The 26,002-nt window shown below is 39.8% G+C and overlaps 1 protein-coding gene and 1 long non-coding RNA gene across 5 annotated transcripts in view; one reads left to right on the top strand and one right to left on the bottom strand.

Annotated features, from left to right (window-relative positions):
* doc2b (double C2-like domains, beta) overlaps positions 1 to 26,002 on the top strand; it is a 158,737-nt gene that overhangs the window by 82,217 nt on the left and 50,518 nt on the right. For 2 of the 4 annotated variants that reach the window (XM_083530691.1, XM_083530690.1), the window contains exon 9: positions 10,264 to 10,503. The exons of the other annotated variants lie outside the window; for them this stretch is intronic. In XM_083530691.1, coding sequence (XP_083386817.1) covers positions 10,264 to 10,503 — 240 coding nt within the window. The remainder of the gene's footprint in view (positions 1 to 10,263; positions 10,504 to 26,002) is intronic. 4 annotated transcript variants of the gene reach the window in all.
* LOC310720259 overlaps positions 1 to 26,002 on the bottom strand; it is a 69,126-nt gene that overhangs the window by 7,075 nt on the left and 36,049 nt on the right. The gene's annotated exons all lie outside the window — the stretch shown is intronic.

Genomic DNA, 26,002 nt, shown 5'->3' with positions numbered 1-26,002 from the left:
GACTCGAGCGCATTGGGACACTACTGCCTACATCTGTATTCAGTATGTGACCTGCATTTAATTTGATGTAAAATATTGAGTTTTTACATGGTTCCTGGAACATGCAGCATAGTCAGCGAGAGCTCTAGAATAATCGTGATTATAGATAATGATTCCTAATGTAAAGAAATTGGTGCAACGTTCATTTTTACTTAGTCCAGCTAAGGCTTTTTTTTTTGCTTTGATTGTGTTCTCTTTGTCATTTTTTTTTGCCTTTCTGTTTTGCTGTCATTCATGCGCAACCTGCACGTTCAATTTAGGTTCAATTAATGTCATACTGTTATTGTTGTTGCTGTTGATTTCCTTGAGCAGTTTCTAATTTTCTTCCCCGTCTGTTGGGTTGTAATGACATGGTCAAACATCTTGATTAAAGAAAAAAAAAAAAACAGGGCAGAACATGAACACCCAATGAAAATCTGCCATTTTTCATTTTTTTAACATTTCAAAGAACACATTTGATCAAGTACACAAAAAAAAATACAGGTAAGATTAGCTTTAGCATATAAGTGAAAAACATTTGACTTGCATGCAAAATGTCCGACCACAAACCCTTTTGCAACATTTAATAATTTGTTTAATTTTTTGTTTTAAAAAAACTTTGAAAAGTCTTTGGTGTTAAAAAACAGTGAGCATTTAAACCAGGTTGCAGCTTGCAAGATCCTGAAGTTCATAGCCAGAAAAGTATACAAAAAATCCCATTTTCATTGGTCTAGGTTTTGTGTTAGTTATAAAGTCATTTACATACAGTATACATCCTAGTGTGCACAGTATAATCAGTATATCAGAAAAAACACTCATAGAGATCCTGGCCCATTGTTGTCATGTCATGTGACCTGTTTAGCAACAATAGCTGAATGGATATGTATTGTTTAAACCAATCATAGAGTCTTTTCCTTAGTTTTTTATATACATTTATTGGCATTTATTAAATGATGGCATCGGTAGTTTGTTTGAAGCAACAATCCATATGTGTTTTGTGGGTGTACCGTGTTAGTTTGATTTTACCGGAAGGGAAACACTTGTATATCAAACATTGAGCATACACTAATGATTCATTAAGAACAATATGAGAGGTATTTAATGAAGTGTAAATTATTTTATTATAATTTTTTCTTTAGGAGCAACTCAGCATTTTTCTGTAATTCTCAGTTTTCTTCCTTAGGTCTATGCATATGTTGACGTGTGGCAGAAAAGAGGTTTAGTTAATGTCTCTATTTTCTAGAAAGGAACACAATTTACCCAGAGAGCAATACATAGTCTGCTCTTTCCTGATCACTTAAACAGAGACTGTGTAACTGACCTTCCTGTGAACACCTGAATCTAACCAGATCTAAGGAACGTGCCATTTTTAGAATTTCTCCTTCTTTGATAGAAAAAAGAGGATTTTTGGAAGCCACTGATGGAATAACTTTCACATGTTACAATGTACAGTTCTTCAACATAGATGGATAGAACCACACAATGCACACTGAGTATATCTAAATACTGAATTAAAAAGTACTGAGAAACCTGACTTTTCATGCTATATGTGGTTCTTCCCCAAACTTGTGCCAGAAATTGGAGGCACAAGTAGGATTTCTTTAAATGCATTACATTTTGGAGATCTTGAGTTACCTGTGCTCTAACCCTCTTTAACACATTGAATGAATTGGAATGCTGACTGCACCCCAGGCCTCCTCACATCACCCACATCAAAACCTGACTTACTAATATCTTTGTGGCTGAACAACAACAAAAAAAGATGAAAGCTGTTTAAAATATGGAGTCAGAGAACAAATCCAAAAGCTTTAACCTTCTCTGTTCTCTCAGTATTTCATTTTTTAGAAGTGTACTGTTAAGAGTAGCTGAAAAATCATACTTGAGATAAAGGATTGATACCCTACTAAAAATATTACTCCATTGCAAGTTAATAGTCACCAATTCCAATATGACAAGTAAAAGTCTTAAGAGTATCTGATTTGTACTTGAGACATATTGAATGTAGGTTCAAAGGTGCACTAGTCCTCCACACCAACGTTACACATGTTAGTCAAAAGCCTAAAAGCCTAAAACAGTCGATTTGTGAGGTTTTATTTTCTAAAATACAAATTAAATTGTACACCTCGATACTGCATTAACAACCTCTGCAACATGACAGAATGAAACAAAGATCAAAAAAGTGGGTTAAAAAAAGACAGTCAATGTTTTAATCTTCATTAACAAATAAAATTACAGCACAATGTCACAAAGTAGAAGAACTGTTAGTTTTTATTAGACATAAAAATTCGTAAATGTCACCTCTACTGCAGAATAAATAAGGCACAGCAGATAAAGTTGCGATGCAAAATGTAACTGGCAACGGTCATTGCGAATTAAAATCTAGTATAAAATGCACAGATGAGGATGGGTTCCCTCTTGAGTCTGGTTCCTCTCAAGGTTTCTTCCTTATGCCATCTCGGGGAGTTTTTCCTTGCCACAGTCGCCACCGGCTTGCTCATCAGGGACAAAATTACTTACATTTTCACTTTTAATCACCACATTTTTTATGTAAAGCTGCTTTGAGGCAATGTTTATTGTTAAAAGCGCTATACAAATAAAAATGAATTGAATTAAATTGAAATTGAACATATATTGACTCATAAATGTAGTTGAGTACAGAGTAAAATTTGCTTATATCTTTGATACTGTAAAATTAGAAAGTAGCTAAAAAAATTACTTAAGTACACTAACAAAGTACATTTACTCAAATACTTTACACCATGGTCATAGTCTAATTTAACGGCTGCAAAGTTTGGCACAAATCTGGTTGCACTAGTACTGTAGTTAAAACTGTAACCATCATATTAATAGACACATCAGAGGGCTCACTATCTTTCTCACATCAGAGAAGTCTCAAATACAAAAAATATGGAAACATTCTTGCTAACAGTTCATGGCATGAATCTTTTACCTTCTCAAATGGGTTATGGCACCAGTTCACAAATTATTTTGCTAAAAACTTGCAATCCTGAAGCATTATTTCCCGTTTTATAGTGTAGGATCAGATTATTTCACGCTCTCATGCACTTGATATTTGCATGCCTAAAGTGATAACGTTTGATGTATCTGAACTTCGCGCTGTAGCTTTTAACATGTTTCTTACTCTGTTAGCAATTTATGCATGCTGTACCCATGGGATATTCAACTGACATATAGGGCTCACCAGCATGTGTGGACAAATACATAACAGCTAATGAAGATTAATGAATGTTCGATTACGAGTCACTGTTTGTCATTCTGTTGCATCACACTATACGTGACAGATGTTAGTGGTTAATGCTGGGGTCTTTTGAAATCCACACATGCCAATTAGCACGCAGCACTGTCTCATTCCTCATGTGCAAGCTCAAGTAGTCATATCACCTTTTTTAATTGTAACTATATAAGCTTGATGTCATATTTCTACGTTTTTTTCCTTAAGATAAATGTGAATTAATAACTACTTCCTGATTAGATTTATTCTGTGTTCCATGTTTAATGGTTGCTAATTGGTCAAAATAAACTAAGCTGCAAAATGTTTTATTGTACAATTATATATATATAGCTGGTAGGTTACTCTAAAGTGGCCCACCTATCAATAAACTTGAATAGCCCTGCTGTACACATGACTCTCTCCCCTCCCCTGCAGGTTTGCCTATTATCCGGTGTTCTATCTCGTTTTTATAGTGTGGGTGGACCTGTTTTTCTCAGCAAGAGGACAATGATGCAGCCAGATCAATATATACCAGTTGGGATGCTTGATAGTTTTGTGCTGTGCAGATCATATCCTCGTACCTCTCAGTAGCAGATCAGAATATTTCCTTCAGCATCAGATGAAATTGATATACAGTGGGTTTAGAAAGCATTCAAAATCTTTTTTTTTTTTTTCATACCTTATTGTGTTCTTAATTTATTTGCAAAAATTTGGTGAAATTGACTTTCTGCTTGACCATCTATACACAATAACCTTTAATTGAAAAATGTAATTAGACATTTAAAGAAGTATTCATGTCTTTCATGTAAATTTTGTAAAAAATACCCCTTGGCAGTGATCTAGTCATCTTGGTTAAGTCTCTACCAGCTTTGAACACCTGGATTTGTCCTGTTCCTTCCATGTTTTCAGGCAGAACTTGTCAATCTGAATTGGATCAATTGGGAAGCATCTGTGAACTGGCATTTCTACATCTCTCCACAGATATTCCATATGGTTTCATTTGAGCTTTGGCTGTGCCACTAAAGGACAATCAAAACCTTGAACCAAGCCATTCCAGCACTGTCTTAGCTCTTTTGGAAAGTTTTACATCTTTGTCTGAATTCTGAATAGTTTTCCTGGACCCAATGCTGATTCATAACCCAATTGCATAATGCTTTTATCACCAGACTTCATTGAATTGTCTTAAGTTCATTAACAAAATTGTATTTTAATCAAATATAATGCTTAGACCTTAGCACGATAAGTTCCATTTTTGTCTCCACAGCATGGAGAATCCCTTTTCTCGTGTTCTTAGATTCATTTAAGTGCCTACCAGTCAAGCCACATTACAAGGTATGTTTGATTGGGTATTTCTGGGATGGTAGTCCTTCCAGCAGGTTCTCCCATCTGTGCAAAGGACTTCTAAAGCTCTGTTTGAGTGGCCGTTGGCTGCTTGTCACCTCCTTAACCAAGGTTTTTTTTGCCAAGTTGAAAATCGTAGTGGTTTCTAACTTGTTTCATTTTATAATAATGGTATCCACTGTGTATCTTAGAACAGTCAAAGCAGAAATTAGTTTTATACCATTGCCCAGGTCTGTCTCTCAGTCTAACTTGATCATCTGTGCAGAGTACCTTGAGCTTCATGGTTTCATGGCACTCTGCATTCTTTGTTGGTCCTTATACTCAAGTGTGCACCCCTTGGGGCGCTCAATCAAATCAATTGCATTTACCCCATGTGGACTCCAGACATCTCAAAATATTCAAAGTAAAGAGGATGCACCTGAGCTCAATTTGAAGTGACAAGGATAGGGGGTCGGAGTATTTAGCTATATGAGATATTTTGCCTCTTTTTTTCCACGTAAATTATATGGCCAAAAAACTGCAAATAAATCCAATTAAATATATAATAGAATACTTACCAAGCCCCCTGTGGTTCCTAATTTTGCTTCAACTCTCATTTTATTCAGAGCATGTTTGCAACGCCAAAAAATGTAGTTTATAGGAATGTTTTCTGTCCTTCTATATAAAAAAAAAAAAATATGCTAATCTTTAAGACTTGCATGCTTGTGCATGTGTTCCTTGTAGAATAGCTAAAGGAAGCGTTTGTGTCCACTGTACTTTGCACCGAAATGTCACCACTTTTAAACTTTCCTGCGTTCACTGCCTCTGATCCAAGTCTCTCTCTCTCTCTCTCTCTCTCTCTCTCTCTCTCTCTCTCTCTCTCTCTCTCTCTCTCTCTCTCTCTCTCTCTCACTCTCTCTCTCTCTAAATGTCTGGAGTCTCAGAGTGACATTTGCAAAGTTCCACTGTCCAACATCCAGCCATCTATTTCATCTTGCTGTTCTTTCAGCCCCGGATTCAATTACTGACGATGTCATGAAAGAGTCGTTATGGAGTGATGAAAAAGCACATGGAGTCCTGGAGGAGACTTACCATGTGTGTGTATGAAATGAAGGAAAACAGTGGGTGGATAAAGCATGCATAAGATATCCAATTGAAAGGCAAGGGAATACACTGCCATCTTCAGTACTCAGATGCTACTGTATAAGTGATTGAGCCATAAAACACTTCAAAGTGTGCTGTTATTAAAAAATTAAGCCCCATACATAAAAAAGAGCCTCTTTTATCATTGTGAAGTTGATTATTTTCTAATAACAGCACATTCTAAAGTGCTTAATTACCCTAAAAAATCTCGTCACACTGGCCATTTTGAATTTATAGCTATTTTGATTTGCATTTATTTTTATTGAACCTCCACAAAACAATTAATCAATTGCATTATTGCAGCTATAAACAATCTGTCCTTTAGCTTTATGTTGTTTTCTCTTAGAGTTAATAAGATAAATAAAATATATGTTAAAAATACACCGGCGGAGTGACGTCACGACCAGGAAGCTATTTAGATTCCTTCTTTTCGGCTATGAAAGCGACCAGGAAGAGGAAGCATTGCTTCCGTCCTTGCGTTCCTCTTTGCCCCCGCTATATTACAGAGCTTGTCTGGGAGTGAAGCATGCCAAGTCAGTTTTCGAGGTAGCCTACTGCGCAGCTTGCGCTCGCATGACAGTACGAATGCTCTGCTCTCAGAGAGCACTCTTTTAGGAGGGTGCTCACACTCTCTGTGGTTCTGGCCCCGCTTTAGTCAAGACAAAGCGGCATGCAAGCACCTGGGGCTCGCAATTGGACCGATCACAAGGTTCAAAAGCAGGCCTTTCGGCAGTTTATTCCATTTGCAAGGAGAGCACTCATCTCCTCCTCTCTTCCTCTGTGCTGTGGGAGCTGGACGTGGGAAATGTCCCGGGTGGCGAGGAGGCCTGTGAGCTTCACTTAAGTTGCTACGGACCTGGCCCTAAGGGCTACTAAAGAAACCGCTAAGGCCATTGGCCAGTCCATGGCCACCCTTGGCTCCACAGAGAGGAATATTTGGTTCACCCTGGCAGATCTGTCCCGCCCCGCTGGTGTCAACTGGCCTGTTTTGTGATGCTGTTAATGCAGTCGTCGAGAGGTTTCAGCAAGCAACGAAACAGTCGGTGGCGTTCCAGAGCTTCCTTCCACATTGCCCCTAAAGAGCTGCTCCAGGGTTTTGCCCTCGCTTTAGGTATGCCAGAGGTCAGTCTTGAGAGTCTGATTTCCTTAGAGACTATCTGCTCAACCTTAAAGCAGGTTGTATCCCAAATCAGGACAGAGGACTGCTTTGTGACTATAGACTTGAAGAAAGCATACTCTCTGGTTACCAATCCTTCCAGCTCACAGGAAGATCCTGAGGTTTGCATTCGGGGCATGTCTTCATGCTTTGACCACAGGGGCATTGCCATGCTTGAACAGGTTTGGGTCTTTTAAGTAAAGGGAAAATGTCATGCTCCTAAATCCAAAGACATCCTATACAGTGTTGTGCCTCCAACCTTGTGGTAACAGTTTGGGAAAGAATCATATATGGCTGGAATAGGTCAGGTGTTCCAATACTTTTGTCATATATAGTAAGTAGGACTGACCATATGTTCTGATTGAGTGAATGCTGATAGTGTTTGGTTTGTTTACAGAGCTTTTGCAAAGAGAACTGTAAAGAAAGGGTAAAAAAAACACATTGCCTCTTCGGGGTAGCTGATTCATTTTGGATCGTTACTGTATAATCAACTCATCGACTGCATTTCTTTTTCACATTTGACCACATGATTTGTCGATTTCCCCCGAGCCCCCTACGATCGCACACAGCTGTACGATACAAAACTGCTCTGTCAGCCCTAGCTTTTTTGATCCACCTTTGTCATTTCTATGCTAATGTTTATTCTTTTCCTTTGCCATCCTTCAATTATTATTCACATGCTCATTTCATTAAGCATTGCTCTGCTGTTCATTTGCACCATCTTCCAACACTCAATCAGCCCAGTAAATGTGTTCTGCTGTCGATTTATTTTGTACAGTGAGAAAGAAAGATTGAGGGTTTTTTCCCCTTGTCTCTAAAACAAATGTGAAGGACAGAGTTCTCCAGAAGGGTTTACAAAGATAGGATAAGAATTAATGAGGTTTGCCATCTCACCAAGAGTTACGACAGGTGCACCTTAATGACTCGAGGAAATTAATTGGCCTGCATTACCTTCTCCGTAATTCCGAAACGCTTTTTGTGTTTGATTCATTCATTTATTTAGACCTTCCTCTTTCCTAATGACTGTCACTTAGAATGCACTAAGTGCCACTTGATTCTGCATGAACATCCATTTATAGTTGTCTTGTATAGCAGAATGACATTCCGCTGCTCAAATCCATGAACGTAGTCCGGCGAGGACACCCTGGCAAGTTTTGTCTCTGCAGAGTCTCCTGAGAGGACATGGTTTCTGCTAGTGTCTGGCTTCCTTGTACAGGTTTAACTGCTAAAGAGGGAGCAAACCTTGAAATTCCAAAAAAATACAAAATGCTGATTCTCCTGGGTTTTCACACAGCGCAGTTGCCAGGGTTTACTTGAAATAGTGCAGAAAACAACAATAAAACTTTCTGTGGGCAGAAATGGCATGTCAATCCGACAGGTAGGAGGATAAGAACCAATGGGTTTGTGCTAAATGACAAAATTACTCTTTACAGTCACAGCAAACAGAACACATGTTAGAATTCTATCTAGTAAAGATATTTAAGGGTTCTTTTATGACTGGGTTTGGGTCACTGGATTCCAATGTATGACGTAGGAGGCAATACACCACGCAAGAGGTAATCTAGTGCATAAAACAGTGGAACAGACATCTAGCTGGTGATTATCCCACTTACACCATGGTCCCTTACTTTTATGTAACAAAACCATGTTACTTACGTTTTGCTTTACTGCGTACTGCACTGTATATTGTTAGAATGACAATAAAGCCTACTTAAGTAGACTTACATCCATCTTAGATCCTTACCAAATGGGATACTTAGCTAAAAACTAATTACTTTAATGCAACTGTTAAATCTGTGGTATATGTAGCATGGGGGCAGGGGTTATTCAAGATCATGTTTGGTGCCCCTCTCCCCTTCCAATTAAAGAGGGGAGAATACAAGAACACTAAATGAAATGGTGCCCCACCACCTCCACCCCCCTTGTGTGGCGTTGTTATGCACTGCATACTCTACATATCTCATTTTTGTGCCTCGTCAAAGAAGAAGTGATACTTCAGTGACAAGACGTTGGACTGCTAATCTTGAGTAACCCCAAGCTGTCACTGCTGGGCCTTTGAGCAAGGTCTTAAATAATTTTTTGCTCATTCAAATAAATGAGATAATTATAAGTGGTCACCAAATGCCATAATGTGAACGCAGCTCGTTTGTGATCTTACTGTGGTAACAAATTATTTCAACATCTCAACTCAGTAGTATCTATTTAGCGCTTTTTACATTGACAAGGAAAATCCACTCAGGAAACCGAGAAAGAGCAATGCTGTCTTATTTGGGACAAATGCTTCCTAATGAATATTTATCTATAGGCTTTAGATTCTAGACTAGACCTGGTTTTTAAAATGAGCTATTATTCCTTTAAATCCACCAAAAGGTATTGATATTTTTTTTATTTTCCCACTTGCATTTGCATTTCCAGTCACTGCGTGTAGGAATGTACCACTTGTTGCGCTCGACTTAAGGGACGATGCCACTGTTAGTCCAGAGGAATGGAGAAAAAGCTCTGGCTCCGTCTCCCCCTTTCTTTCTCTTTCTCCATGTCTCTGTTTCACTGCCTCTCTCTCTCTCTCTCTCTCTCTCTCTCTCTCTCTCTCTCTCTCTTTCTCTCTCTCTCTCTGACAGATGGAAGGGACTAATAGCATAATTAAGTAGCCGCACCGGTGGTTCCTGTTTACCGCCTCGTTGCTAAGCACTGACATCAGCCAATCCGTCCTTCTCTCTCTCTATAATCCCGTCCCCTCCCTCTCTCACTCTTGCTCCCCATCTCTCTCTCTTTCTCTCTCTCTCTCTCTCTCTCTCTCTCTCTCTCTCTCTCTCTCTCTCTCTCTCTCTTCCTCCGTCTCCTCCTCTGTCTCTCTCCACTTATTCCAGTGGCTGGTGCTTGGGCAGTCTCCGTGCATTCTGTAGCGCTTTGAGCAGAGCTCTGAGGCAGACGGCATGCTTACGGCTTGCAGTAGCACTCCGCTGGCACTCTCTATGTAGTTGCAACTGCTTGCTCTCGTCTCTCACTCACACACACACACACACACACACACACACACACACACACTCAGACTCACTCAGGCACACTCACAGCATTGAGGGCATTTTCAGGGGCATACCTTACAGGTGGACACCTTTAAAATCTAGGTAGACAAGCGAGCTGGATATTTTTGTAACTTTTTCTTGTATTTTTCCGTAAAAAAAAATCGGTCGAGTCGTTTGCCGATCTCTACACCCGCCCCGCCTCCTGGGGGGCGTCACCCGCACGGCCGCATGCATGACACAGCGCCGAGGCGAAAAGCCCACCATCAGCATCCAGGAGCACATGGCTATTGACGTGTGCCCGGGCCCTATCCAGCCCATCAAGCAGATCTCTGACTATTTCCCCCGCTACCCGCGGGGTTTCCCTCCCACAGCAGCCCCGGTCCTGAGGCGTGCTGGCTCGCTGCGCTCTTCCACCTCGTCCTTGTCATCCACTCCGGCCGCCGCCACCTCTTCATTGGGTGCCGAAACGGGTCAAGAAAAGAACGACAATGAAGACGACCTGGACCGGGCCTTCAGCACCGCCTCTGCCTCTGCTTCTGCCTCCGCCCTACCTCCGCCCAGCAGGAAGGAGGAAGAGCCCGATATGGAGGGCTACGACTCAGACGACTCCAGTGAGTATTGACTGGCAGACTGTTCTGGTTAAATATTTTGTCCTGTTGCTCATTCTCTAGCAGAGGTATAATTTTAGATTTGAGCGATTCTTTCTCTCTTAACTACATCTAATACATTTTAGTGCCTTTTCCTTGTTTTCCGCACTCAGTTCTCTCTTAACACACAGTGTTATATGATATTGAATATTTTGCTCTGATGCTTATCATGTTTCTCATGTTCCTTGTCTCTCTCTCCCTCTCCATCATTTCTGTCTCTTGTGCTTCTTACACAAAGACAACTGTTGCATCATTGTCCCTTTGCCTTACCTTCCTAAACCCCTCCCAACCCCAACCCACCCATTATAATCCTCCAGCCATACCTTTCGGAGCACACAATGACCATTTGTGTTTTTAATTATCCCGGATGACTCACACTCTCGCAAGCTCCACTCGAGCTTCTGCTCGTGTAGTAGAAAGTGCCTGCACTGGCTCGATGAAGTGGTGGGCGTGTGAGCTTTAGATCCAGCCGCTGTTTACATCAACATGGTGCCGACGTACATGCCAGAGCACATAGAAGTGTTAGTTCTCACAATTGTGCCTCTGTTTGGGTTTGTGGGTCTGCGGCTCTGAGCGTTACAGAGCAGCAAAAATTTATTTTGCAATTACGAGTTGAGCAGGAGCTCGCCGAAAGCTGTTTTCTGTTTTTTTTTCAGACGCTCTGTAAAGAATTGTTACACAGCATAAGAAAAGGTCTGGCCTTTCAGCCCTAGAATTAATCAAAGGAACATAAACAGGAAGATGTTATCCGACTGCAACAAGACCAGCTGTGCCTCTTCTAATTTCTATTATTTCAAAGAATCGGTGCTCAGTGCTCGCTGAATCGCACTGCTTTTGCATGCTTCTGTATTCTTTCATATACCTACCGCGTGCACACCATTCCCAACATCTCACCTCCAATTTGATAAAGAGGTATTTGTTGATACATCTCTGCACTAAGCACTGTATAGGACATCTCCACTCCTGGTATTGAAGCATACTTCATTTTTATTACCAATCGCTATTCTATTTATTATTTAATGAAGCTCAGTTCATAAATAAGAGACTGTTCCCTGACTCAAACACATGGATGAGAAATGGCTCCGCAGGCAAAAAAGTGTGTCCTTACAATTACAGTAATAAATATGAATTGCTCTTACGTGGCCAGTGCAGCGCGTGTTCGTTGCCACTAAATCAAATCCAAATTAGATTAGCCTTAGAAGCTGCCATCGTCTAACTGCATGCTGTCTTTCATGAGCATGCTCTGGGGGAATAGCGTGTGTGTGTGTGTGTGTGTGTGTGTGTGTGTGTGTGTGTGTGTGTGTGTGTGTGTGTGTGTGTGTGTGTGTGTGAGGTCACAGTTCTCTCAGCATGTCTGTGACAGAGCTCACCAAAAGCGCCTGCTGTTTACCAGTCCAGAGCCCATCAGCATGTTTGCTTTAATTGCTGCCTTTATTAATATCTCACACACACACACACACACACAAACACACACATTAGCAGAAAAACACACACTGCCTGCTCACAGGCACATACCTCCTGATTCACTCTGATTCACAGTTCACCTAATAGCAGCCCAGCTGACAGTCAAAAATCCAGAATGCACTCGATATTTGTGCGAAATACAAATAATCCCTGTAACGCACATTTACAAGGGCACTTAACAGGCCCCCGAGGGCCCACACAGACCAGAACGGAGCGTCTCCAATCTCGTAGCCAGCGCTGAGAGATATGGGTAATTCAACAGATGGATTCTGGAACGACTTCCTCCCAAATATTTGGCGCACAGCAGCTCTTATGTCGACAAACCGTTTTACAGACTACAGGAGATTTCTAGCAATTTGTGCTGCTGATGGCGTTATGGATTCTCGATGCTATATTGTGTGATGTATTTAAAAATAAATAAACAAATAAATGACAAGTCACGGTCTGTCAGATGCGGTGCAAATTAACACAATTAATTAACCAGATGGAATAGTCACTAGATGAAGTCTTAATTTGTCACCAGGGAATGCTTTGTATTGTTAAACAGCGAGGTTAATACATGACGGGGGCATTAAATTAGCATTTGGTTCGTCTGCATTGGGGGTGTCAAGAGATTCTTCTCATATTCACACTTTGCACACCTTGCAAACCCCCAATTTGTGTAGGCACTTTATACCCTGGCGCAAACATTGAGCCCCGCGTTGCTCAAGTCAAGTCAAGAAGTCAAGATATAATATGCTGTATAATAACTGCCATTCTTCTGGGAAGGCTTTTTAATACATTCTGAAGCTCGCATGTGGGAAATTGTAAACATTTTGCCACTAGAGCCACAATAAGCATGATGTCAGGTGAGGACATCTGCGGTGCAATCATTCATTCCAGCTCATCCTAAAGGTGATCAATGGGGTTGAGGTCTGGGCTCTGTGCAGGCTGGAACAGGTTTACGCCTATTAGTTCTAGTGATGGGAAACCATAACTCTACAGAATATAGACATGTGCTTCCAGAATTGCATAGAAACCATATATGGGTGTGATGGTCAGGTGTGTACAAGCATTTGGACATATAGTGTATGTTTTAACCGGGACACAATCTATTCATTTAACAGAAAGCTGTTCTCAGCACGGGGGGGGGGATAAATCATTACTTGAACCAATCATTACTTGAATCAATCATTACTTGATTCTGTCAATCAAAGTGAAACTAGCCAATCATGGGTTTTAGGAAAGTGAAAAAGTTCAGATAGGTCTTTTCAACCAAGCTTGAGGGCCACAAAACATGGTTGTTATTGTTTAAGACACTGGTGCCACATTGCTGTTGTGTTCCTGTTCCTTTTCTTCTCTTCGGATCTGCCTGGTTCATCCCAGTACCCTTTATTTAGATGAGGTTCTCTTCGATTGAAGGCCACTTTGTGCATCTGGGGTGGTTCCACATGAACGATCTTCAAATACAAATGTCTTAATGATTCTATACCTCTCTCCTGAAGAAACACTCCAGAAAGTCCAGGGAGAAAACAAACAGCTATAGAGATCGCTCACATGACTGGGAGATGATAGCTTCCTCCCCTGTTGCACACAAAAATTAAATGCCATTCAATCGGAGTTAAGACAAATCGCCCATATGTCATATTGATGAACACAGCTCATTCTTCCCTGGGAAACAAATCTCACTGTCTCGCTATTTCATTTGAACACAGGGTGTAATATTAGCTTCCTGTGCTGGATAATGTTGTGTGTGTGTGTGTGTGTGTGTGTGTGTGTGGGTCTCATGACAGATACTTTTTAAAGATATGGTCCCTGGATGCAAGTGCAGGCATTGGTGGTTCAATGATGAAAGTTTTGCCTGCCACGTGGGCCTGTGTTCGATTCCGAGCCAATGCACAACTAGGTTTTAAAGATGCTTGTATAGCCAGTGGCTTCATCTGGCAAGATTTACTGGTCAATTCTTCCCTAGTTTCTGTAACTTTGCCCTTACTGCACTCTTATGGGAGGTTGTACTATAGCTCAGTGGTTAAGACATTGGACTTTTGGCTTGGAAGGTCACAAGTTGAAATCAAACTACCACCAAGCTGCCCCTGCTGGGCCCTTGAGCAAGGCCCTTAACCGTCATTTACATTTACATTTACATTTGCGGCATTTAGCAGACGCCCTAATCCAGAGCGACGTACAAAAGTGCTTTAAATCTCTAGTAATGAATAAATCTACACTGGTACGCAAGATTACAAACTTAATATAAATATAACTTGAATTCTACAAACTTGGAAAGTGCTAATTTAGGTATTTCAGGAAGAGGTAGGTGTTCAGTCGTCGCTTGAAGATAATCAGGGACTCTGCTGTACGGACATCTAGGGGAAGTTCATTCCACCACCTCAGTGCCAGAACAGAGAAGAGCCTTGAAGTGTACTTACCTCTCATTCTGAGAAAAGGTGGTACCAGTCGAGCAGTGCTGGAGGATCTCAGACAGCGTGGTGCAGTGCAAGATGTGATGAGGTCACTGAGGTAAAATAGTGCTGGTCCATTTTTGGCCTTGTAGGCAAGCATCAGTGTTTTGAATCTGATACGTGCAGCTCCTGGAAGCCAGTGAAGGGAGCGCAACAGTGGGGTGGTGTGGGAAATCTTGGGCTGATTGAACACAAGTCATGCAGCTGCGTTTTGGATCATTTGCAGTGGACAAATAGCGTTCAGGGGAAGACCTGCCAGCAGAGAGTTGAAGTAGTCAAGTCTTGAAATGACAAGAGACTGACCGTCAACGGCTTGGTTGTAAGTTGCTCTTGATAAGGGTGTCTGCCAAATTACATAAATATAAGTCACATTTCTTTCCAGAAGTCCTTTTGAGCTTACACGACCATGAGCTCACAATGTTCAAATTGACTTTATTATTGCATGTAATCAAGGCATGGGCCGAAGACTTGTCCTAACAGGAGCAGGTTCCTCACCATATTGGTGCAATAAGACCCGGCAGCCATTAAGCGTAGCCTTTTCCAACCTACTTTGTGTCAACCTGGAATGTAATTGAACAGGAAAAGTGCAGCATCCTCCCTGCATGCTCTAATCAAATTGTATCTGATCACACGTTCACTAATTAGGAGATTATCCTACATCATAGCGAGGACCACGTGTGATCTTTCCGAGCTCCCCGGGTCTATCAGTACTTTTCAGCGTGCTTTCACAGCACGCAACGCTTCCTCATCTCAGGATCACGGAAGGCCCGCTAGCTCTAATCGTTATGGATGGATTAAAGTCTCTTCATCACCGTAGCGTATTTTCCATCATAATAATCTCATGGAGATCGATATCGAGTACGTTTGCATGAATATATTTCTTGCAGCCGAGATAATGTCAGTGGTGTCAGTGCCTGAGCTTTTGTAGATATGTTATCTTTCGTATTATCTGCAGCATAGAGTGAAAAACAGTTGTTTATGTTGTTGGAACCCAGCAGACAATTTTATTGAACAACAAAAAAAGAAGAAAGCTGTACTCATGGTTTATGGGTGCGAAGCAACTTGATAGCTAGACTATTTAAACAAAAGTTTCTGGAGACCTAACCATAAGATTCGTAAGCACTTTTTGAACATCCCAATCCACATTCAATCCCCATTTGCTGCTAAAATACAAAAATCTGCTATAAAATATGAAATCCGCTAGAGTTTGGAGTGTGCTTGTAGAAATTTGTGGAGATTCATTTAGCCACAAGGGTGTTAGTAAAGTCTAGGTACTAAAGGTCTAAAGGTACTGATGTAGGTTATATGAGGAGACCTTGTTTGGAATCAGAGTTCTGATTCATCCCATTGGCGTTCAATAGATTTGTTGTTAAATCTCTATAGCAAGTCACTGAAGATCTTCCATTACAACCCATATCTTAATGGAGCTCATATTGTAAACAGAGTCATTGTCATTTTGAGTCAGTTTTGCGTCTAGTTCAGTAAAGAGAATACTTAATGCTCCCACATCCAATGACATCCTTTGAGCAAACAGTTTGGAAAAGAAACACATATGACTAAAAATGTTGTCCCTGTTTTTTTTTTATATAGTCCATCAAGTGTTGCTACTGCTACACTATCTCTGAATAAAATTACACACATGCACAAAGTGAAGGTGCTCCCAGATACAGAAGGATGAGGAGGACGATGAGGAGGGAGGGGCCAGGGATTTCCTGAGCCCGAGCCACAGCCTTTTGTGGAATCCTATTAAGCATCTATCTGCGAGCTGTCAGCTAATAATGAAAGGAACAGACCGAATTTTCTTTTCGTTATTGGCCCTGGAACTCTGCTGGGCCTTTGAAAAAACATTCTGTATGTATTCGTGCCGTTCTGCATGGCTGAGAATACACCATGCCAGGTCTTCCCTGACCACTAAACATTCATATTCTGTCTCTCACGCTCTCTCTCTCTCTCACTTCCTTTCTCTTTGCAAACGGAGCCACCATCTGTGCTGGCCATTCATGAAGTATGCTTGTAAATTTCACATTTTCTTCCATGCGATGCTGAGATTTTATTAGAATACAGTCATATCAGCAGTACTTTCTTCATTACCTTTTAACATGAAATAGTGCAATGGTTGTGCAATAGCACTATTAACTTTTACTGCTTATGCGGAGCCTCATCGGCGCACTGCATTACTCACTTAAATACCCAAGTAGGTGATGAGTCAAATGAGAACTAGCATGCTGTAAACAAGCATTCGGGAAAAAATGTATAAATAAATGGCTTCTAAATATGAACATGCCTGTAAACGTTGGTGGTTATTATGGCTGTGTAAACATGAGGGAAGAAAATGATGCACTGTTTATCTCAGTTATGGTCTAAAACGTTTACCATTTACTCAGATTCAGAGTGATTTTATATAAAAGAACACAACAGAACCAGATTCTCGAATATGATTGGTCAGGGGAAAGGGGGCATTATTTTAAGTAGTGTGGTTTGTAACATAGACTTTTATTATAACCTCCACTTCTCTGGGCAGATCCTCCACTAGATTTTAAAGTGGGCTTTTCGGAGATTGGTGCTCATTCGGCAACACGTTGCAGTCAGCGTTCCAGTCGTCCCAGTGCCGTTCAATAGGATTGAGAGTCGGAGTTCTAGAGCATACCACTCAAGATCTTCCACTCTAAACCATATCTTCGTGGAGCCGGCTTTGTGCACAGGGGCATGGTCATGCTGAAACAGGTTTGGGTCTTCTATTTCGAACGAAGGGATCATTTCATGCTACTGCTTCAAAGTTTGAGGTAACTTGAGGATTGCTAAAAGCGATACACAAACGAAATGGAAATCATTTGAAAATGGAATTGATATAATACAAAGAGCTAGAGTTTATAGTGTAACTGTTTTAATTTGGTTTCTGCACTATAAGATTTACAGTCACAGAGAGCGGTAACATAAAATCTGTGTGTAAAAGAAGGAGGTCTTTCAATTTTCATCCAACGAGCAGGCTCATGTCCTGTGATGCCTAATAAGCATTCCGGCGGCACGTTATTTATTAAATTTTTTTCAAGACACTCACAGTACTTAACATGGACATTCTGCTCCCTGCATTCAATCCACGGATTAAGGTCATCCAAGAGAAGCTTGTGTGCATGTGCAGAGAGATGGAAAAAAAATGTGTGTGGGATCGCACATTCGGCGATTCTGCTTTTCCCGCTAGCTTTGTGTTTTTCGGATCCAAGAACCATGCGACACCTAAACACCGTGGGCTAAAGCAGGATAGATGCCACCGGTTATATCTCAACCATCTTTTTTAGCGTTATGTCTCGTTTTATTTGGTGTGATTGCTTCCAGGTTTTTTTTTTCTTTCTCTCGCACATAAAAACACACCAACATGGGCACCAATTCCAGTTCCTTAGTTTGTCAAGTAAAGCTAATTGTTCACACATTTTTTTTTTTCCACCTAGCTTTTCCACCAGTACTTTTCTGCATTATGATAATGCTCATGGATTTCTGTGATACATAATATTTTATTTGTGTCCTATTTTTGGATCCTTTTTATGCTGGGAACTGTCCCCTGCTGGGCTTTCACTGATCGCATGATTCGCTTCTGTTTTCTGTTTCGGTCAAACCCGTTGGAGTTTTAGTCAGGCTTGGGTTTCTGATGGGTCACACTCCGTTTGCAGAAAAAAAACCAAAAAAAACAGTATGGACAGATGTTTGTGGACACCTGACCATTAAATTCCCATTCCACAATGGGGTTTCACTAGATTTTGGATTGTTTTTGTGAAGATTTGTGGAGATTTATTATACCACAGGGGTGTTATTACAGTTAGGTATTGATGAAAGGTGAGGAGACCTGGGGTTCAATCAGCATTCCTATTTATTCCAAAGGTGTTCATGTCAGAGCTCTGTAGCAGGCAACTCAAGATCTTCCACCCACGTAAACCATATCTTCATGAAACATGCTGGGACAGGTCTGATTCTCGTAGTTCAAGTGAAGTGAAAATAGAAAGGATATCATAGTGTGCCTCAAACTTTAAGGTAACAGTTTAGAGAAGAACCACATATAGCTGGAAAAGTCAGGTGTCCCATGCTTATGAATCGACCTCATTCACACACCACTACCAAAGGTTACCACAGCATATTTGCCAGCTAAATCTCCTTCAGCTAACAATGAAAGAATTAGCATAAGCTTGTTTTGCTAATGCTCTGTGCAGTACTGACATTCGCAGTTTTCTCTATTTAAAGGTCTATTTAAATGTGTCAGCGTTCTCTTTAACGCAACAACCTGAGGATTTGAGACTTGGAGCATAATCAACTTCATTTATCTTCCACTTGTCAAGAGTGTGTGAGATTACCAGAAGGGAAAATGAATGCAAAGACTACTACTTCCCCTGGATTAAGAAAAAAAAATTCATTCATTCAAGGGTAGTTGTTTGGGCAGTGTTCCGACAAAAGTATTTCCAGGGTCATACTGTAATTGGAGGACAACAATGAAAATCTTTTTAGCAGCACTCAATCTTGCTGGCGAGTTATAAAAAATGATACACTGTGTGGCCAAAATGAACGGGACACCTGACTTTTCTAGCTATATGTGCTTTTTTTCTACAAAGTCAAATTTGAAGGCACACAGTTGTATATGTTGGATGTCTTTAAGTGCAGTAGCACAAAATTTTTCCCAAACCTGTTCCAGCACGAGAATGCCCCTGTGCACAAAGTGAGCTCCATGAATATCTGCTTTGCATGGGTTAGAGTGGAAGATCTTAAATGGCCTGCTACTGAGCTCTGACCTTAACCCTATTGAACACCTTTGGGGTGAATTGGAATGCTGACTGCACCTCAGGCCTCCTCACCTCACCTACATCATTACCTGACTTTACTAACACCCTTGTGGCTGAAATCTCCACAATCACACTCCAAAATCTAGTTAAAAATACTACCAGAAGAGTAAAGGTTATTGTAACTGGCGGGGACAGGATGCAAATGTTACCTTTTATGCTGAACTTTTAATAACAGAATTTGACAACTGCCCTTTCGCTTCAACGATAAGGGACTCTTGACTAGGTACATTTTCTGTGAAGGGAAATGTGCGAGTTCTTGTCCAGAATAAAAATAAAAAAAAAAAAAAAGCTTTTACAAAGATGTATTCCTCCTCCACCTGCTCTTCTTACTCCATCCTCTTAGCTCGACTCTCCACATCTGCCCCCGGTGTCACTCCACAGCTTATGTAACATATGCTCAATTTGAATAGTGACATAACGGATAGATGCTAATACATTATTCAGAATAAACATATAACACATTCCAAACAGATACAAAAACACAATAAATAAGGTGCAATTTTTGCTTAATGATTGCTAATTATTTGAGCAAGTAGGAGGTTTTTACTTGCATGCAGTCAGATAAGAAGCTTTCGGGATAAAGTAAGACCAGGTTGATAATTGTGTGTTTGTTAAATTATCCTTAGTAAGTGCCTGGTCAGGGTTTGTGAGGGATTAAACTTTTGAAAAACAGAACAAACAAACAGGTACAAATAAAGGGAAAAAACACCTATAGTTGAGATATATTATAAACTCGAGAGATGTAGCTGATGTTGAGGAACTGTTACAGCCACCAATCATATACAATGCTGACTGTGCTCCATCCATTATTCTCCATCTCCAAGAAGTTGACTTTTTTAAACCCTCCTGACATTTGTTCCTTGTCTCTTGTGCAATATCATTCAAATGCATCATCTAAAAAAAAAAAAAACTAAAAACAAAACTTGAACTATATTTAAGAATGAATCATTCAGCGAAAGTAGTCGCAGATCACTCTTTCACAAGTAACACTCTTCACTGAGATGAACTAAAACGGTACTCTAAATGCTCTAGCTATAATCAAGTGTAGCGTAAACACACTTTACACACACAATGAAGGAGGGCCGCATGCGGAGCGACACCAGCCTTCAGTAGTGTGCATGTTTTTTTTTTTCAACTGAACATAATTATGGCTGATGCTAGCTGCCAGAAATTCACTAAATCCCTCGTTTGCATTTAACGAGTCTTACTGCTATTTTTGTGGATGGGTTAAGGGCCACAGTCATGGTTTTGAAGAGCAAAGTTTTATATATTAGTGCCTAGAGTATACAAATGTGTCCATGTGGGCTTGTATAGGCCACATGGCACCAGTTCAATGTGACACTGGAGATTTTTACTGCATCCCATCATTTCGGTTCAGTTACATTTTACGGTCTTAACACATTGATTATTCGGCTGGGGGTCGCTGAAGGTCCTGGATGATGCTCTAATTTGAATTGGTGTCAAAGGTTAGGGAATTGGCTCGATGCCGTGGATCATGGAGTTATTTCAGGAACATGGTGGGTGTGGTTGGAAGGCATTTAATGCGTGGTTAATTACTAGCTTTGCTTCACTGACTGATGGGACTGAGGTGGGTTATGAAAAGGATTTGCAGGGTTTTGATCAAAGACATGCTGGTATTAGAGGTGTAACGGTAAACAAAATTCATGGTTCGGTACGTACCCGCTTTTTAAGTCCCCGTTCGGTTACATTTTTGGTACAGTTAGGGGGAAGAAATGCTAAACATAAAATTGCTTGTCATTTTCAATTATCATAATTTTTTATTATTATTATTAACATTTTGTGAACATCAACCATTTTCAAAATAATTTTAAATAAAATTCCTGGTTGGTTTAAATAAAATATATAAAAATAAAATAGAATTAATAAAAAAATGCAATACACTTTTATTATTATATTGATTCAATTGAGTAATTGATTAAATAGGCACAAATTAAAGTAGTTATATAAAATGTTATACATTTTATAAATTGATTAAATAAAGTCTCCTTTTGAAAAAAATTCTGCAAAAGAATCCATATTACCAGACTGTCGTTTTGTTCTGCACATGCCCAAAATCAACCCAAATCGCATTTCCGTTTGCGTTTAAAGTGCGAGGCGAAGACTGAATAAACTTGCGGTCTGCCACTTAACATGTTTGGAAACTTAAAACAAGAATTGCACTCCAAGTGCAAGTTCTGAAAGTCCTTCACCTAAATCGTTTGGTATAAACAAGTGTACCATTACACCTCTAGCTAGAATTATGTACTGTAGTATTTTTTTCCCACATTTAGTACCTATCTGTTGTTATAATAACCCCCATTCTTCTGAAAAGATGTTCCACTAGTTACATTACTTCTTAAATTCTGTAAAGCTGCTTTGAGGCAATGTCTGTTGTGAAAAGCACTATAGAAATAAACTTGACTTGCCTTGACTTAATTTTGGATTTTCCACCAGGGTGTTATTACTGAGTCAGGTACTGATGTAGGTGAGGTAAGGAGACCTGGGGTGCACTCAGCATTCCACTTCATCCCGAAGGTGTTCAACAGGGTTGAGGTCAGATCTCTATAGCATTGTTGTGTTGAAAGAGGTTTGGGTATTCTAATTTAATTTTACTGCATCCAAAGGCATCCCATACAATTGTGTGCGTCCAACTTTGTGGAAACAGATTGGTTAAAAAAAATTACATACAGCTGGAAAAATCAGATGTCCCAATACTTTTGTCTGTATGGTGAGAACAATCTATTAGATTACCCACAGAATAAAATTAAAATAAAATTCACTAAAAGGATTTTGTTAAAATTAAAGGAATGTCCATTAAGGTTGGCTATTGCCTGTGTGATAAAAAAAAATTCTGATTTGTTTCCTCCACCTGGTACCATTTTAGTGTTAAAAGTTCAAGATAAAAGGCCAGTGAGATTTCAGTTTCATCCATTTTTTTCCCTCTAAGCATTTGATACATTATGGCAGTGAAACATGGTGGTGGTAGATTTTGAAACCTACTATAGCCTGAAAGCAAAATCCTGTTCGGTTCAAATGACCTCATTCACCCGATGGTAACCGGCTTTAGCCAGCAGCTGTTCAGCAATGATAAGAGAAGAAGATTCGAACTGCTCTCGCATCACCTCCCTCCTTATTGCCTACATTTTCGCAGAGACCTTCCTGACCTGTTCTGCGCTTCTTCGCACAATCCAAATAGCAATATTCAGCCGTCCATGTGGAGTTATCTATTTATTTATTTATTTATTTTTAGAATTCCGATTAATGCAGCTCGGGAACACTTTCTGCAGTCTGTTATTTTTCCACCTATTATTCAATAGCAGTGAATAAAAGGCAGGTGTTTGAGTTACAACAGTGACAATCTGTCTGACAGTGCAAAACACTTTTAGTGGCACTCGACTCTTTTGGATTATATGCGCAACCAGCTTTAAGAGTTTCACGTGGTTCTGCATTCTGAGGCTTTTAAAAGGGCGCTAAAACATTTCCAACCTGTATGGAAATACACAGCACATATTTCTTCTATAAATAAAACACAAAATCCGCTGTAGTTTTGCCATAGCGAGAGCATTAATCTCATTTAGTCAAAGCTAATATGAGTCATTTATCGCTGTTCAGGCGAATCGTAAGCAGGTGCAGTTTCTCTCAAAGCTTTTATTCTGAGTGAGTCACAGAGCCACGAGTGTTGCAGGGAAAGCGCATTCGTCAATCTATTAGCATGAAATAATATCTAATAGAGCATCTATTACTTTGACCCATGAGCCATCACTTGGTTGGGCAGGTTTGATCTTCTCCAGTTCACCAGTTAATTATTTATTCATGATGACACAATCAACACACACACACACACACACACACACACACACACACACACACACACACACACAAATCATATACCTGATATAGGATTGTACCACAATGACACATATCTATAGCGGAATTCTGATTTATATCCTAAGTGGGCGTGGCCTGCTTTTTTGACAGTTCCTTAACCTCAGTTACATCACACCATGTCCATAAAGACTTATATACAAAAATATCAATAATCTAGTAGCCTAATTAATACCATGTGACAATGATACAATGAAATCAAAGGCAACAATTAAAAAGAATCAAGGCCTTAAGCATAACTTACTACCTATTATGATTGACTACGATTTAAAAAAGGGAATAGACAGCTATCCGCATTAATTGCCAAAAGAAAACGTCAGAGTCTGGTTGCATTCTGATCATTACAGTATGTTGTTAGATCAAATAGAAATTGCATCGTATAGTACCATAGCAGAGTTACAAAAATAAAAGAATAGAAATCATTTCATATTTATAGTCATAGCAGATTTATTTGTATTGTTAAATAATGAATGGTACTGTAGAAAATCATACTTTGTCAAAATGTAATTGATTCAAAATGAAATATTGAAGTGCTAGTGGTAACTCAGTGGGCAAGACGTTGTACTTCTGATTGGAAGGTTGAAGAGTTTAAATCTCAGCACCACCAAGCTGCCACTGCTGGGCCATTAAACAAGGTCCTTAACCCCCAAACTGTTTAGTTGTATAAAGATAATTGAAAGTCACTGGGTCAAAATGCCGTTAATATAAACATAGTTAGCGAAACAGATTTGATGGTTGCCTTTGGAATCTAATTTGCGCCAGAGCAGTTTCAAATATTAAAGGCTTGAAAACAGGAGTGCTCTATCTTCATCTCACCATTTAATAAACTTTTAATTAGCCTTATCACGTCTTAAACACGAATTAGCACTAATGATATAAATGTCCTCATTAGAAGGAGACATTGACTGTGCTGTGCATGTGTGTATACTGAGGCAGTTTTTTTTCTGTTTTTGTTTTTTGGTGCAAGGCCAAGCATGTGTGTGAGGTTTTCCCATCTCCCTGCAGAGGAGAGATAAACCTCCCACAATCCCTTTCTTCTCTCTAGCATCACAACCACATTTCTACTTTTCTACTGATCTCGGACCATTATCCCTCCCATGCACACATCTAATCACATCCATTATAAGAGAATTTTGTAGAGCTGGTCTCAGATCAGTGCGCCGTCTTCTTGATTTCCCTAACCACAAGATGAATGGCTTCCATTTATCATGTATTGCAGCTCAAAAGCCCATGGTGAATTCATCCACCTTCAGTGTCTAAAGCGAGTGATGAGGCAGCACCTGCAGATGTGTGATCATAAAAGGAAGTGATAATTTTATTTAATACTTCTGAGTGTGTACTCTTGGCTTGAACTCTGGGTTTGGAGAGTGTATTTGCATTAGTATTTAAAAGGATTAACCACTATGAAGACTATAGAGATATCGATGGAAAAAGCTGAGAAAATAATCAATCAGAGCCACTGAACAAGCATTGGGCAGGGTTAGGGTTAGTTGTGAATGTCCTAAAAGAAAAGGATACACTGTGATGTTCACTAATGGCCAAAATAACAACAGTAGTTTAGGATAAACACGGTGAAGAAAAACTTAAAAACAATAAAAAAGAGATGAAAAAGTTCATAAAGGTCGTGAGACCAAGATCTACCACAGAAATGGAGAGGTCAGTGAAGAATATGGAGAGAGAAAGGATCGTCTCATGATCCAGAGCATACTAACTAATTTCTTAGGCATGGTGGTATTGGCATGGCAAAAACACATTGCTATTGCTTTTATATTCTATATTGCTTCTATATTCTATATTATACATTATTTTTCCTTCATATTGGTATTATTATTATTTATATATTACTGAAAAGTTATTACTTTTAAACTGATTCATGGGCAAAATCTATTCACATTTTTGAAGGAAATCTGCAAGAATAGATTTTTGGCAGCAAATATTTTTATTTATTTATTGTTATTTTTCAGATTTTAAAACGATTCCTTGAATATCTTTCACATTCAATCAGTATCATAAAAAAATGAACACTGATGGTGGGGAATGACTTTGTTAACATTTGGCCCAACAATAAACAAAAGCTTTTTCCATCTCAAACCCTGAAGAATATTATATATTATATGAAGGTTTGTTAATACCTGTATGTGGGGGGGTGGGGATGGGTGGCATTGGCCTTTCGGTGCATGATTCTTTTAGTGCTACATCCATCACATCTCTGGGGCACCTGTAGAGCAAAATAACCTTGGCTCATAAAAAGCAAGTACTTCGTCAAATTGCTGCTGAATATAGCAGGGATATTTTCAGAGTCGTGGCTCTGTGGACTGAAACCGGACTGAGGGATTTCTATAGAGATGTATGCATGTGAGTGGCAAGGGGTAGGTTGAGAAAAAGGAAAGAGTAAAAGAAAGAGAGAGAGGGGAATACCATGATGAAATATAATAGCTTCAGGTAATAAAAGAAAAGGGAAAAAAGGGGGAAAAAAGAGCAAAGGTGGATTTTTTATGTTTTCAGAAAGAAAAACACTCCTCCATCCAAGCATCCATGAGATCTTAAAATAGTGACCACCCTTCGAGTTCAGAAAACACACAGCTGTCTACTTGCTAATAAATGCAAACGAGCACAATGTCAATAGATGAAAAATCAGCATTCTCTTTTTTTCCCAGTGATTTCAATTTCCAGTGAGCTGTTTTCAATTATTTCTGCCCAGCACCTTTTGCCCTCAGCAGTTTGCTTTTGGCATAGCAGCAGGGACGTCGAACCGTAAATTTCCTTTTACTGTGTTTCCAGTTGTCTCTTATCTGTCCTTTCTTCATGTTCCTATGAAGCCTGTCATCCTTACCAGTGTCTTCACTCCACCCC

The sequence above is a fragment of the Silurus aristotelis genome (assembly GCF_946808225.1).
Source record: "Silurus aristotelis genome assembly, chromosome: 26".
Lineage (NCBI taxonomy): Eukaryota > Metazoa > Chordata > Actinopteri > Siluriformes > Siluridae > Silurus > Silurus aristotelis.
The sequence above is the reverse complement of the archived record's forward strand: the minus strand, read 5'-3'. Positions and strand labels throughout refer to the sequence as shown.